Raw genomic sequence first — 13388 nt, 5'->3', positions numbered from 1 at the left:
GTAAAAATATACTCATTTCAATCAGTGCGGTTTTGATTGCTTCATTGATCGAATAGTATTTATACATTCCCGAGAAGGACGTGGTTAGCCCGTGGTTAGCATTATAGGTTTGTTTCCTAAGTGAAATTCCGCACGTCTGAACTTCCCTTATTGCAATTGTTCAAATCAGGTGTGTATATAACTCATTTCTCCTAGTAGACCTGAGGGTGTGTTATTTCCTTACCAATGACTCAGAAAGTGATAGCGCCAAATTCAAATGCATTGCTGATTGATTTCCGTTGGCTTGCTCGAAATAGACAGTCTGGGGAAAGAGCGTTGTCATTCAGCACTCCGGGTCGACTTCTGAACCTTCTAAAGTTTGCGTCGAGCATGGGCATGTGTGAGGAATCTAGTACGGCCTTAATTGTAAAACATACATTATGACGATATCAGAAATACGTCACTGAAACTTTCCACAACACCAATTTGAATCAAACCGTTGACCATCGATGATGTCAGTTAAGGTACCACCGGATTTAGGTTGTATAAAATGGTGACAAGAGTAAGTGCAATGAAGGCCAAACATTAACAGACCGAGTGACGTCAGCAGCTGCTTCATAGAAAATGTTTTATTTCTCTTTTTAATGTTATAATTCTTATTATATTTTTAACGAATTCCCGGCTAAAGATCGTCCATCAATTAGCATACCAGGCGGGAAATGACTGGAGATATGTATCTAGATGACATGAATTCGGACAGTCGGTAAATGTAAAAAGGAATACAACATTGTTTGGCCATTTTTGGGTTTACTCGGCAAAAGTTAAATTGAAAGTGAAAGCCAAAAACCCAAATTTCTAACTATCTTGCTATTGGCCAATCTTATAAAATGCCAATTACTATGAGTATTTTGACCATATACGTCCAAGGCCGGGCGTCTTTCAAGTAAAAGAATTAATGAAAAACACACACACACACAAAAAAAAAAAATCTATTTTCTTAAGAAAATGCAGAAAATGTTTTTTCTTCAAGGCAGTATAGCCGACAGCCAGAATGAACCTGCTGCGTAATCTTTAGAGTGGTCCAATTCAAACGGGCAATCCAAACATGGCAAGTTTTTCAGAAATCTCTCAATTGCACAATGTCTTATTTTGTTAAAATTCGTCATGCTTTAGTATTTGCTTCGCAATTTGCGCACAGCGACTTTGGTCGGCGATATCCGTTGTGACGGTGAAGCAAAGCAGCCTCAACCGGCAATCATCATCGCAACCTTGCGGCACTCTCCTGTCCGAATTCCTATAATAGTTCCTGACGTGTTGCAATCATTCAAATTTGTTTCAATATTTACTTATTGCGCAACTGGGTAAAAACGGATCGAATAAATAACTGGTGCATACTGGAAATATCGCTGAAAGAGGGCATCGTCGACCAACATCCGCCGGAAGAAAACACTCATTCCATTTGGACTCAAGTCATCGAGCTGGTATTCTTGTTTCATTTGGTAGAGTTCGAACCAGACAGGATCAACACTTGGACCGAGAAGATTGGCAGCAGTCAAGTTCATAGCCCAAGTGGCAAAGTCCAGCACAGCCTATATCACGGCGGTGTACGATGATATTAAAATAGGGAATAATAATTTTGGCAAAAAGTAATCAAGATCTAACCCAAGTGGAACCAGGACGACTACCGTCAATCGTGTAAACTCGATATCCAGGATTGAGTTCAGTAAATGGCGTGAGACTGGGCCCAATGAAGGCGACATTTGTAGGCCGATTTCTATCAACGAGATCGTAAAAGATTTTGAATTCGTCTTTGTGGGTGTGTCCGTAAAATTGAGCGGCCACTGTCGATTCAAAGCGGTTGATGATTTTTGAAAATTCTCGGCTGAAAATCGTCCAGCAATCACCGTTACCAGGCGGGATATGACTCAAAATGTGAACCTGTCAACATTTAATCAATGAATGTCGTAAAGGATTGATTGACAGTAATTAATAAAATTATACTTTTTCACCGGCTCGTTCGGCATCTTCTAGGACCTTATTCAGCCAAAGGAGGCTGGAAGCAGGATCTTGCGACTTGGACAATGTCCACCAGTTGCCCGTGTAACAGTAGTTTGTGTTTAGTGAGATCACGCGAAGCCCCGGCAGGATCACGGCTGTGTAATAACCTCCGTAACGGATGGTGGAAGCGACTTCCGCCGGAAGCCATCGGGCCCACTGTCGAGCAGCAACGTCATACAACCAGGCAGTGTTAAATTCCTCGTCTGTTATCTCCGGCGGCGCAAAACTGCAAATACATTTGGAATCAACAAAAGAATTACATAAATAGACGCAGTTTTAAACATCCCCCTGAAATATGAATTATTACGTGTCAGATGGATGGGCTTCATGATTTCCCAGAGTCGCATACACTGGCGTTTTCGGAAAGTATTGCTGAATCAAATTCATTAAGCGCTCGATCACGTAAATGTTTTCTTCTTTGTTTGTCGACCAGACATTGTGCGGAGCCAAGTCACCTGTCCATATGATGTAAGCAGCGTCCTGATTGTGTAGAAATGGAAAAACAAAATGTTAATCTCAATTTGTATACCAGTACTTGAAGTATTAACACAAACCGAGTGCTTCTCAGCCATGTGGGCCACTGCTTTCTCTATGGTGTACCATGGCAAATCGCAGCTTCGATAATCTCCCCAGTATCCGGCAGCGTCTGTCTGGTTCAAAAGGTCTTCCGAATCAGCGCGACAACAGACAAGTTCTTTGCATACCGCATTCGATCCTACAACATAATCCGGATCCCAATGAAGATCCGCTAAATGTAGCACTTTGATCGTAGGAGATTCTACCTTTTAAGCGCAAGAAATTAGCGGATTAGTGTTGTAATTAATTTTTCTTTTTGTCTTATACTCACAGATGGTAGAACAAATGGCGCGATTGGTGGCTTGGAGACAGAACTAGAGGTGATGTTCCACTCTAAATTGTCTGGATCTGACAAGGAGCAATTGTCAGCTTGCAGATAAATACCACAAAGGTTGCCCTGGATGAGCAATTGATTGGTATGCATATACCTAATAGTTGGCTGTCAAAATAAGAGAATTGATTTTATCGGAGAATGTCAAAGGATTTTATTACTATTACCATGATAATTGAGGCTGTGCCATTGCAGAGTTTAAAATTGAAGATGTTCAGGGTTTCACATCTTTGGCCAATCAGAAAGGAAATTTCTCTGTCAGTCATCCCATTGTTAAAGCCTTTGAAAATTTCATCAACAATTTCATTGCAAAGAGCACACTTCAAAGTGCTCTTGTCATCAGTTATTGACTGTATCGACCCATCTACAGACGCAAATAGACAAATTATGTGTAATTTTTAAATTGAAATCGTAAAATTTGCAAGAATTAGTTGTTACGTACGTGATTGAGTTAAACGGTCCAATAATACAATCAAACACAAAATCAGAACAAATAGGTTTTGCTGCACTATTAAGGGCATGCTCTATTATTAAAAGAAGTGGGAGTTAACTAATTTTTTTAGTTCTTAAATTTGACACTTTGGTTTGTTTACAGCGGGCGTAATGCCCTCTAGCGCTAAAGTTGTTGCGGCGGGAACACTTTATCATTTTAAAAAGCGGAATTGCGAAATTCAAAATGGCAGAGTAATAATTTGTATTGTAGCGCGATAACCAACAGATGGGAATTTTCAAGCGGAATGGCTTTCATATACGATAGTTGTTTAGAATTCAGGATGCTGGCTCAAAAGCTGGCGACGTATATTTTGGCAACGGCTTTGATCGAGTGGATCGGTTGTGACGATGTAGCACAGTAACTTGGTGCGGCAATCAGCGTCGCATCCTTCTTCAAGCCTTTCTTCTGCCTTTTTGTAATAATGCCTTGAATAGCAAAAAAGTTTGTTTGATCAGCGCATTATAGGAAAGACGCATTCTATGATTTCAATAAATCACTTACGCAAAATACAATTGAAAGAGGACGTCGTCAGTCACTAGTCGTTGGTAAAAGACATCCATCGATCTGGGACTCAGGTCAGTCAGACCATAATCTCGTTTGGCTTGGTACAATTCAAACCAGACGGGACTGATGGAAGGATCTGCATTTGCAACCGTCAGATTCATGATCCATGAACTGTGGTCCAGCACAGCCTATATTCACACGTCATTGAAATTGATGTATTAAATAGTCATGTCGATAAAGGGCGCCAATTCAAACATTTACCCAAGTGGATCCGGGTCTCGGGCCGTCGATAGTATAGATGCGATAACCAGCGTTATCAGACGAGGCTGTTAGACTGGGTGCGACGAAAGCCACATTAACGGCTCGATCCAATTCGACCAGATCGTAGAAGATTTTATATTCGTCGTTGTGGGTGTGTCCGTAAAACTGGGCGGCCACCGTTGATTCAAATCTGTTAATAATTTTGGCAAACTCTCGGCTAAAGATCGTCCAGCAATCACCGTTACCAGGTGGAATATGACTGAGAATATGAACCTGATGGACAAATTTGTATCAGCACCGTTTGCAAATTAGTGCTTGTATTAATTCAACCACTTATTACCTTTTCTCCAGCTAATTCGGCATCTTCAAGGACTTGATTAAGCCAGGTAAGAATCGAGGCTGGATCTTGGGACTTGTAGTAAGTCCAGTAGTTGAAAATGTAGCAGTAGTTCATATTCATCGAGACGATACGGAGGCCCGGTTGAGCCAGTGTAGTGTAGAAACCTCCATAACGAACAGTTGAGGAGACTTCAGCCGGGAGCCATCGAGCCCATTGTCGATCGGCTTCGTCATACAGCCAAGCAGTGTTGAATTCAACATTAGTAATTTCAGGCGGAGCAAAACTAAGAATTTATAAAAATAATAATATTTAAATTTCAATTAATGGAAGAGGAATTGTTTAATTCTCATAAGAGTTATTTATACTTACGTGTTGACTGGATGGGACTCGTGATTTCCTAAAGTCGGATACATAGGAACTCCTGGGAAATATTGCTGCATTAGAGTCATCAAACTATCAATGATCATAAGGTTTTCATCTTTGTCGGTTGACCAGGTATCGTGAGGAATCAAATCTCCCGTCCAAATGATGTAAGACACATCCTGTCAAATAATGCGTTGCCTTATTGATTTTCCATAGGACAGCAATAAAAACATTAATACCGAATGTTGTTGGGCGATGTGAGCAACGGCGTTTTCAATGGTCCGCCAAGGTATGTCGCATCCGCGACGGTCTCCCCAGTATCCGGCTGCATCTGTAGCGTTAACAACATCTCCGGACGAGGCTCGACAACACATCGGATCAGTGCACACGGCGTTCGATCCTTCAAGATATTCCGGATCCCAATGGATGTCGGACAAGTGCAACACTTTCAGCGTTGGAGAACCATCCTTCACGCCGGGAGTTATACAATTTTTAAAAATTTTAAATAAAACTTGAAAAAGATAAATATTAATAATGAAACAGTACCGGTGGCAAAGCAGGTTCAGTGACGGGTGGTTTAGGAATCGAACTGGGTGTAACTGACCATTCGAGCAACCCAGGATCAGAAAATCCACAATTTTCGGTTTGCAACAACATGCCGCAAATATTTCCTTCTACCAATCCCAGCGAGTAGATGTACCTGATAGTTGGCTAAGTGTGAAACATTATTTTAGTGCAATTTCATAAAATAAATATTGATGTTTCGCATCGGCTTTAATACCATGGCAATGAAAGCTGTTCCGTAGCAAACTTTGTAATTGTACAAATTGAGCGTTTCACATCGCTGGGCTATACCAGCCGAGATTTCCTCGTCAGTCTGACCAGTTTCAAATCCCGTGAATACATCGGAGATGATGGAATTACAAAGGGAACAGCTTATAAGTCCTTTTTCTGACTTGGAATCTACCAGCGAATACTCCAAAGGTGCAGCTGTATCAAACGAATCGAGAGGAAAGTTATGATATTTATTCTGTATGGACGCATCTTATTTAATTTCTTATTCGTTGTAAATACTTACCAAAAACTCCTGATGAATAAATGATCAGGCTAAATACGAGAAGGTGAATCTTCATTTTTTTTTGCGTTCACTGGAACGGACTGTCTGTTAATATGTCTATACTTGACTTAACTAACCGTGTTTATGAAATTTTCAGCTGTTGATGTGTGTAAGAATAACTTTGTTTGATGTTGTTGAAAATTTCCAACCGATAGTGGACGAAAGTCGCAGATAGTATTTTAGTATCAATAACGTAGGCTATACTTATATCAATGTATTAGGATTATAAGCCTCTGTATCAATTTTGGTGCGTGTCAGTACAAAGTATACTTATACGAAAGATTAAGTTAAAAACTATCCACAAAATATTTATTCGGACTAATCCCACTAGATTATTTATCGAAAATTGCATCCAACAGTGCAAATATAAATAATTGTCCATGCAACACGGATTTCCAAAAATATTAAAAAATTTTAACGCGTTAGCGGATGTGTGGCGCTGAAGCACAATCCTAGCCGATCCTAGCAGAAAGTCGGTGTCGCTCAGACAGTCTGTTTGAGAAAGATTGGTACCTACGCAAGTACGCAACCTTCAACATTATTTTTTAGAGAACAGAACAGCTGAAAACAAAAGTTAAACAAAATAATGTGACTGCTAGGTGCTAGCACAGATAAACACTTTAGGACATAAGGTCTTTATCTGTGCTGCTTTGTTCAGAGCTATAGACTCTTGGAGTCTATAGCTCTGCTTTGTTTGACTGCCTCTGCGGAAACGGAAAGAGTAGCATACATTTAATTGCGTTCGTTCAGGACTTCCGTTTGACGCCCAAAATAAATAATTCAGGTAACAGAATTATTTCTGTTCTTAACTCCATTAAACTAATTTTTGTTTCTGAATTCTGATTTATTTAATTTCTAATTGAAAAGAGCAAGTGAAGTTGCCCAAACGTATGTGGTTGCAGAACCCAATAAAAAATCAAAACAAATAATGCAATTTTTTGACAAGTCGACCTACTGTCTACTGTTTACACTTTACAGTGCCTCAGCCCTTAGCAGCCATTTTCTGTCAAAACATGGAGAATTGAAGAAGAATTTCATGAATTTCAAGTTGCTTCGTGCAGTTTAATTGTCTTTTATCGTGAGAAACGACTGAGCTAAATAGGGTTCTTTAATGACAAACATTTTAGCTTTTTATTTGGGAATCAATGTAAATTTTTCTCTCTTTCAATACAGACAGAAGATTGTTCGAAAGTTTCCTCGTCGTTAATCCGTAAGTTAAGCCATTACCTTATTTTCGAGGGAAATGTTTCTTTGTTTTGAAAGGTCGTTTTATAATATCTATTCCTCATCCTCAATTTTGCATACATAAAAGAAATGTTATGTATAAGTAATTATAAGCAAAGCTTGTTAAATTATATTGGTCACCTAAATTATTTCATTGATGGTATTGTAAATTCCACCATATTGCAGATTTTTCTTTTCACTGTTTAAGAATTTCAAAAGAAAACTGAAATGGAACTCTTTAAAACTACTGAATATTACATCTTTCGACAAGGAGAGCACAGTCTATGGTGTAACAGAAAAACTGGTCATTTAGAACCGAGAACAGGTTAGTTCATCAATCAGATGATAAATATTTCAATTTTTTTTAAATTTATTTAACTGGTGAATTTTTCATTGTTTCATTATTTTAATTCATTTATTGTCTAGCCTGGGACCTGACAAAAGCTGATGATCCTCATTGCATGGGCCTTGTCCATGGGATAGTCGGCAAATTAAATTCTTTTCCTGGTAAAAATCAAAATCTTTACCATCTCTTAGTGAAGAATTTTGCCATAAATTCTGCTTTATTTGTAGACACAGATCCTCAATTACTAGTTATAGAAAGCTGCAGTCTTGTTGGCTATGTTTGGAAAAATCAGCCTATTTTTAAAATCAACAAAATCGGCCTGCTTTCTCTGGGTCAGCAAGAAGCCGAAATCACTACTCATCCGTGTTCGAAACATAGCAATTCTGTCGCATTCAACCAAAGATCGGATGACGGAGGAAACAAACCCTCACACAGTTCTAGGCAACAGGAAGCTTTAGCCAAGACTTGGGGTTCCATAAAGTCCGCTACCAAATCATTTAAAAGTACAACTGTTCAAGCCGCTCAAAGAATTGGAAGTGATGGAAGAGAAGGCGATCGCGGGGCCAGGAAAATTTGGGATGAAATGGAAAAGATGTTCACTCATGCAGATTCTTTTTATTTTTCTCCTACTGTCGATCTGACCAATTCTATCCCGGTTTTGGGTGAGAGCTATAATTCAACCAATGTTTCTTGGCGATCAGCAAACAGCCGTTTCTTCTGGAATAAATATCTTCTCAAAGAATTGATTGATTTGGGGGTAACTGAGTCAACTTTTGAAACTTGTGGCCTCATATTTACGACTAAAAATCTTTGTTATTTGTAGGATCCCAAAGCTGATCCCTGGATTATCCCTATCCTTCATGGCTACATCCATATTGATGCTGTACCTGTCGTGCTTGATGGGGTAACGAATTTCAATAAGCCTTTGACTTTATTACTTATTTCACGTCGTTCACGAAATCGAGCTGGAACCCGATACAAACGCCGTGGAGTCGACGAAAATGGTTACGTTGCAAATTATGTGGAAACGGAACAGTGTCTCCTCTTCGGAGATCACATTTTATCTTTCGTGCAAGTTCGAGGATCAGTTCCTGTATTTTGGTCCCAACCAGGATTCAAATATCGTCCACCTCCTCAGATTGATCGAGGTAAATTTCTTTCATTTTTACATGAAATATTGAAATCGTGTGTTAAGAATAGATGCATTGATTCTTGTTTGTATAGGCGTGGAAGACACTCGGGTTGCGTTTCAACGTCATTTTGAACGTGAGTTGCCCATCTACGGAAATTTGTGCGTCGTTAGCCTAGTGGAACAGAATGGAAAAGAGAAGATTATCGGAGACGCTTTTACAGAACAGATGATTCATTTGAATGACGCAAGAATCACCTATGTAACTTTTGATTTCCACGAGCATTGGTGAGATATTTCGACGAAAATTTTCCAATGTTTATTTTTGTAACTGATCGTGAGTTCCTCCTAGCCGTGGTATGCGATTTGAGAATGTCGGACGTCTTTTAAATGGACTGGAAGACGTGCTTCACGATATGAGGTATACGTGGATCGATTCGCACGGTATCATTTGTCAACAGCAGTCAACTTTTCGAATAAATTGTATGGACTGCCTCGATCGAACCAATGTTTGCCAGGTGTGTTGCATGTTTCAGTTAAAATTTTAATCAATTGCGGTTACATTTATGTTTGTGCTTTATCAGACTGCTTTCGGAAAATTAATTTTGGAAGGTCAACTAAGCAAATTAGGAATCCTTCCTCCAGAAGGCACGTTCTGGCCAGCGCTTAAAACAGCGTTTAATACAATGTGGGCCAACAATGGTGATGTTCTGAGCCGGCAATACGCTGGGACAAACGCTCTAAAGGTTTTGTTTTGTGAAACTACTAAACTAATTAGCATTGTGTATTTATGGGATATAATTATTCCTCTAATTATATAGGGTGATTTTACAAGAACTGGTGAAAGAAGGCTTGCGGGAATGATGAAAGACGGGATGAATTCAGCTAATAGGTAAAAGCTTCTTGGATAGGATCGTGTTATAAATGAACTTTAATTTAATCAATCATTTTTGGTGTTAGGTATTACCTTAATCGATTCAAGGATACGCTGAAACAGACAGCGATTGATCTTGTGCTCGGGAACATCCAGCCGGAAGATGCACTGAATATTCTATGCGGCCAGAGTAACATGATGGAAGATGACGAAGAAGTTGTTTTGCAGACAGCCGATAGAGTTCGTCAGGTGATCGAAGACTGTCGCAAACAGTTTGTTAGTCCAGAAGAAATCATTGTCGGTTCTTGGGGATTGGTCGATGCCCATCCCGTCACTGGAGATCCCACTCAGGTTGACATGGATGTTATTGTCATTCTGTCACGGGAACACCTTTACGTGGTTTCGTAAGTCATTCTATCACATCAGTTGGTTGTCTGAATTAGTCCCAAGTTAATATCGTGACCATTTTTAGGTACGATGATGACGTAGATCACGTCAGAGCGTGTAAAATATTCTCTCTGGCTGATTTGACGAAGTTGGAAGTCGGATCAGAAGGTAAATCAAACTTGTTGTCAAATGCTGGCGTGAATTTCCTCAAGTCCCCTAAGCGTGAAGCGGCTTCTCCGCCGACTTTCTTCATGCGCGTGCATGTGCGAAATTCGTCGGATGAGGGAGAAGTTTTACAATTTCGTTCGACCAGACTAAGATTTTTTAACAACATGGCTGTTCCCATTTGCAAGACAGAGGATATGAACGGTATGCTACTAGACTAATATTTGATTTTTGTTTACTTGTTGATAACGACTTCTTATTGAATCGTTTATGGTGCAGAGTCATTAAAGGCAATTGCCGAAACCATTCATGTTACTATGGATATATCTCAGTTGTCGATTCCCTATGTGGTCGGGACTTTGGAAAAAATCTCACTAAAATCCACTACAAAAATTGGGCACATTGAAGTACCGCTTTGGCAGGGTGGATTCCCACGAAATGCATCCGAAGGGCAGCTGTCTGCGTTTAAACAAGCTGGTAAGTTATTGGAACTGATGTGTTCTTATATTCATTTACCAATATCTTTTTTATTATTTTAGGCAACAAGGCATTATCCAGCGTTACCTCCCACTTTTCTCGTTTGAAACCTTCAGCAATATCACGCAATTTAGGCCGTTCAGTCAGTAAAAAGAAGGAAGTTTCCGACCAAGCGATAGAGCTTCCAACAACTGGATTACCTAACCCAGAATTGCGAATGCCTTCTAGTTATTCTAGTTTGAACGATCTCACATCATTTTCAGTAATCAAGGACGTTTTACATTTACCGTCAGTTGGCGTCCTATTCCTCACTGGCAACGAAGTTCGGTTAGAGGTTACCGACCATTTGCTTGAAGAAACGAAGCCGCTCGAAAAACCTCCGCAGCCTAAAGTCTTACTCCGTTGTGTTAGCGCTGGACAATTTGATAGCCGTTGCTTGCCGAAAGGGAAGCGCAATGGAGAGCTGGGCAGACTCGACGAGCATATTCGCTTGATCGTAACACCAGAAATTCAGATCAGTACAACGGACGGCGCAGAAAATCCCAGTCAAGCATCCGTCCAACGGCTGAAGCACTTATCTCACTCGTCGGAACGCATTGAATTAGGTGTTGCAGCCGAAGAGTCCAATCTACTCCGTGCCTCCTCCGAGACGAGCTTGGGCAGTAATCCAATCACCGTAGAAATGAAAAATTCAAAATCCAATCACGAAGGATTACTTCCAGTCGGGACCAACGTTTTGGCCTCGTTTAAAATCCCTAGTTCACACGGAAAGTTCAATATGGGGATTCTCACGTCGCCTACTAGCGTTAAAGGAAATCCACTTGTGATGTTGGCTAAAGGTGTCCAGAATCTAGGTGCCAATCTTGACCCTAGAAAAATGTTGGACACTAATAAGAAAGATACATCGACCAGCAAAGATAACGAGGATGAAGATGTAACGAAGCGGAATATCTGCACAAACACTAGAATTATTCGTCTCTAATAACCAAATTTGCACCGCAGTCCCTCCTAGCGAAACGTGGCTTTTAAAACGTATCGCTGTATCGAACATTCCATTAGCATTCTCACCTCTATCATTTCAGATATTATCGTAGTAGTCTAATGTTTTATATCTTGGTCCACTCAGTACTAGTAAGTAATTTATGCTGCGAAAGACATGCAAATATCTTCAAAATGCTGCTCTCACATAGGAGCTGGAGCTCCACTCAGGCCCTTATTATTGATGGAAGATATCAGTATTTCTGCGAGATCGCAATTCACGATGTCTAGTCATCAATTCTGTGTTTGCTTTTGAGTCAAAATCGAATATATGATACAGGGCGTTCTAGAAAAAAAAAATTAATACTCACTTCATATTAGACCATGCTTTACGAACATGTATAGCTTGCGTTGTAACATTGTGCGTGTTCACTGAATTAAATTTTTTCCTATCTTGATTTGAAATACATGTTCTTATGCGCGCAATCGAACTCGATTCCCGTTTTAATTCATGTTGATGTATTTTTATTTGAATTTGATTAATTTTTAAATTAACAAATTGTTTGTATTCCTAATTCAAATGTTGCCGCGCACCTAGCGTCGCCAGTTTCCCTCCGGGACTTTTGGGGTTTAACTTGTCTCTTCGCTAAAAATTGCAGAGTCCGATCAACGGAAGGTGTCGCTGGGGCAGCTTGAGAGACAGATATCGTTGATTTGGCTTCTTGTTTTATCAGTGGGCAGTGGCTAGCAACAAATCAGCCGTTAAATTACCGATCTTTCTTTATTAGCTTATTCTTTGCCGCTAATGACATTGTTCTTATTATGAAATGCTTGGAGTGTCTCTTTAGAGCTTTCAAAATTTTTTTTTATAATTGGAGAGGTGGGGGATTGAGGTTTCTGAACGCCCAGCAATGCGCCTTGTGTAGCGGCTTGTGTCACTGTGTTGCAATCGCCAGCGGAAAAATTTAGGTTTTTTGGGTCCTTGGTTTGCTCCGTTTGTTCCAAAATATTTTCCCTTCGAATTTCTTGTTCTAGTAATTAATATAAGAGTATATTGCATTAGGACTATAGAGGCTTGAATTTTCTACCATAACTTACCGAGGTGAGCGCTGCTTTAGGTAACGGTCGACACATTATTATCGCTTAATTTTAATAACGGACAAGCGCACGTCTGCCAACTGTCTGCCATGATTTTTCCGTGTTCCTGGGTGCTCAAACTTTAAAACGGAGATTCGCTGACCTGATTAATGTGATTAATGTGGCAGCATGCATAACACAGGATTCTTGATTGCTTTCAAGGATATGACGTTAAATATACTGCGGTGTGTTCAATCACATTTAAATTGGAAACTGAAGGCGCTTTGAGCATATAATGGAAAGGCGCCATATAAATACGTACATTACATTACATTACATTACATTTAAAATTGAATTTCTAACATTTTAATCGAATGTTATTTACGACCTGGGAGCATAACGTAGGATTGACCCCACAAGGCAACAAAACCAAGGGGCGAATAAATCTGCAACGCAAAATAATATGAATTTGCCACCGAGTATAAGAGAAATCTCGTCTTACGAGGTTCGTTGTCTGGTTTCATCCAGTTCTGATTTGAAATTATTAGAATCGGATGAAATTATAGTAATTTTATGTCCAGTCCCAAATACAGTTGGGTTAAACTATCGTACTTGTGCGAAACCGACAAAATTCTTTGATGATACCAACAGTATGTATAAATTAATTATTCACAGTGTATTGTAAATTTGAGCTCTAAAATCGCTTTGA

The 13388-nt window shown here is 39.7% G+C and overlaps 3 protein-coding genes and 1 long non-coding RNA gene across 5 annotated transcripts in view; 1 reads left to right on the top strand and 3 right to left on the bottom strand.

Moving 5' to 3' along the window:
- Window positions 1-13388, bottom strand: part of LOC124314496 — a 103874-nt gene that overhangs the window by 44113 nt on the left and 46373 nt on the right. The window lies entirely within an intron of this gene.
- Window positions 938-3513, bottom strand: LOC124314435 (sphingomyelin phosphodiesterase-like). The gene is made up of 9 exons (XM_046779620.1): window positions 3387-3513; window positions 3112-3308; window positions 2885-3052; window positions 2592-2819; window positions 2345-2517; window positions 1981-2263; window positions 1642-1917; window positions 1375-1568; window positions 938-1285 (listed from the first exon to the last, which is right to left on the bottom strand). Exons 1-9 carry the CDS (start codon window positions 3463-3465, stop codon window positions 1132-1134), a joined length of 1752 nt encoding a protein of 583 aa, XP_046635576.1. The 5' UTR covers window positions 3466-3513; the 3' UTR covers window positions 938-1131.
- LOC124314436 (sphingomyelin phosphodiesterase-like) lies at window positions 3624-6219 on the bottom strand. The gene is made up of 9 exons (XM_046779621.1): window positions 5984-6219; window positions 5687-5895; window positions 5452-5616; window positions 5145-5372; window positions 4912-5084; window positions 4543-4825; window positions 4203-4475; window positions 3939-4129; window positions 3624-3862 (listed from the first exon to the last, which is right to left on the bottom strand). Exons 1-9 carry the CDS (start codon window positions 6036-6038, stop codon window positions 3706-3708), a joined length of 1734 nt encoding a protein of 577 aa, XP_046635577.1. The 5' UTR covers window positions 6039-6219; the 3' UTR covers window positions 3624-3705.
- LOC124314403 (phosphatidylinositide phosphatase SAC2-like) lies at window positions 6728-12088 on the top strand. Of its 2 annotated transcripts, none has more exons than XM_046779544.1 (14): window positions 6728-6806; window positions 6890-7232; window positions 7455-7571; window positions 7673-7753; window positions 7820-8349; window positions 8416-8740; window positions 8817-9009; window positions 9074-9239; window positions 9306-9467; window positions 9543-9613; window positions 9682-9999; window positions 10068-10351; window positions 10427-10624; window positions 10687-12088. In XM_046779544.1, the coding sequence occupies exons 3-14, from the start codon at window positions 7475-7477 to the stop codon at window positions 11604-11606; spliced, it is 3345 nt and encodes a 1114-aa protein (XP_046635500.1). In that variant the 5' UTR covers window positions 6728-6806; window positions 6890-7232; window positions 7455-7474; the 3' UTR covers window positions 11607-12088. The 2 variants fall into 2 exon arrangements, with proteins under 2 accessions (XP_046635500.1, XP_046635499.1); XM_046779543.1 differs by having other exon boundaries at window positions 6729-6806; window positions 7433-7571.

The sequence above is a fragment of the Daphnia pulicaria genome, chromosome 10 (assembly GCF_021234035.1).
Source record: "Daphnia pulicaria isolate SC F1-1A chromosome 10, SC_F0-13Bv2, whole genome shotgun sequence".
NCBI lineage: Eukaryota > Metazoa > Arthropoda > Branchiopoda > Diplostraca > Daphniidae > Daphnia > Daphnia pulicaria.
The sequence above is the reverse complement of the archived record's forward strand: the minus strand, read 5'-3'. Positions and strand labels throughout refer to the sequence as shown.

What these genes read in the sequence shown, in the direction of transcription:
- LOC124314435 (XM_046779620.1), bottom strand. Translation starts at nt 3,465, where the DNA reads ATGCCCTTAATAGTGCAGCAAAACCTATTTGTTCTGATTTTGTGTTTG. An exon ending in GTCGTCCTGGTTCCACTTGG is followed by an intron (nt 1,569 to 1,641) that starts GTTAGATCTTGA and finishes GCCGTGATATAG; the next exon opens with GCTGTGCTGGACTTTGCCAC. An exon ending in CTCTTTCAGCGATATTTCCA is followed by an intron (nt 1,286 to 1,374) that starts GTATGCACCAGT and finishes GCAACACGTCAG; the next exon opens with GAACTATTATAGGAATTCGG.
- LOC124314436 (XM_046779621.1), bottom strand. Translation starts at nt 6,038, where the DNA reads ATGAAGATTCACCTTCTCGTATTTAGCCTGATCATTTATTCATCAGGA. An exon ending in ACATCGCCCAACAACATTCG is followed by an intron (nt 5,085 to 5,144) that starts GTATTAATGTTT and finishes ATTATTTGACAG; the next exon opens with GATGTGTCTTACATCATTTG. An exon ending in CCGAATTAGCTGGAGAAAAG is followed by an intron (nt 4,476 to 4,542) that starts GTAATAAGTGGT and finishes TTTGTCCATCAG; the next exon opens with GTTCATATTCTCAGTCATAT.
- LOC124314403 (XM_046779544.1), top strand. Translation starts at nt 7,475, where the DNA reads ATGGAACTCTTTAAAACTACTGAATATTACATCTTTCGACAAGGAGAG. An exon ending in TCATTTAGAACCGAGAACAG is followed by an intron (nt 7,572 to 7,672) that starts GTTAGTTCATCA and finishes TTTATTGTCTAG; the next exon opens with CCTGGGACCTGACAAAAGCT. An exon ending in ACCTCCTCAGATTGATCGAG is followed by an intron (nt 8,741 to 8,816) that starts GTAAATTTCTTT and finishes TTGTTTGTATAG; the next exon opens with GCGTGGAAGACACTCGGGTT.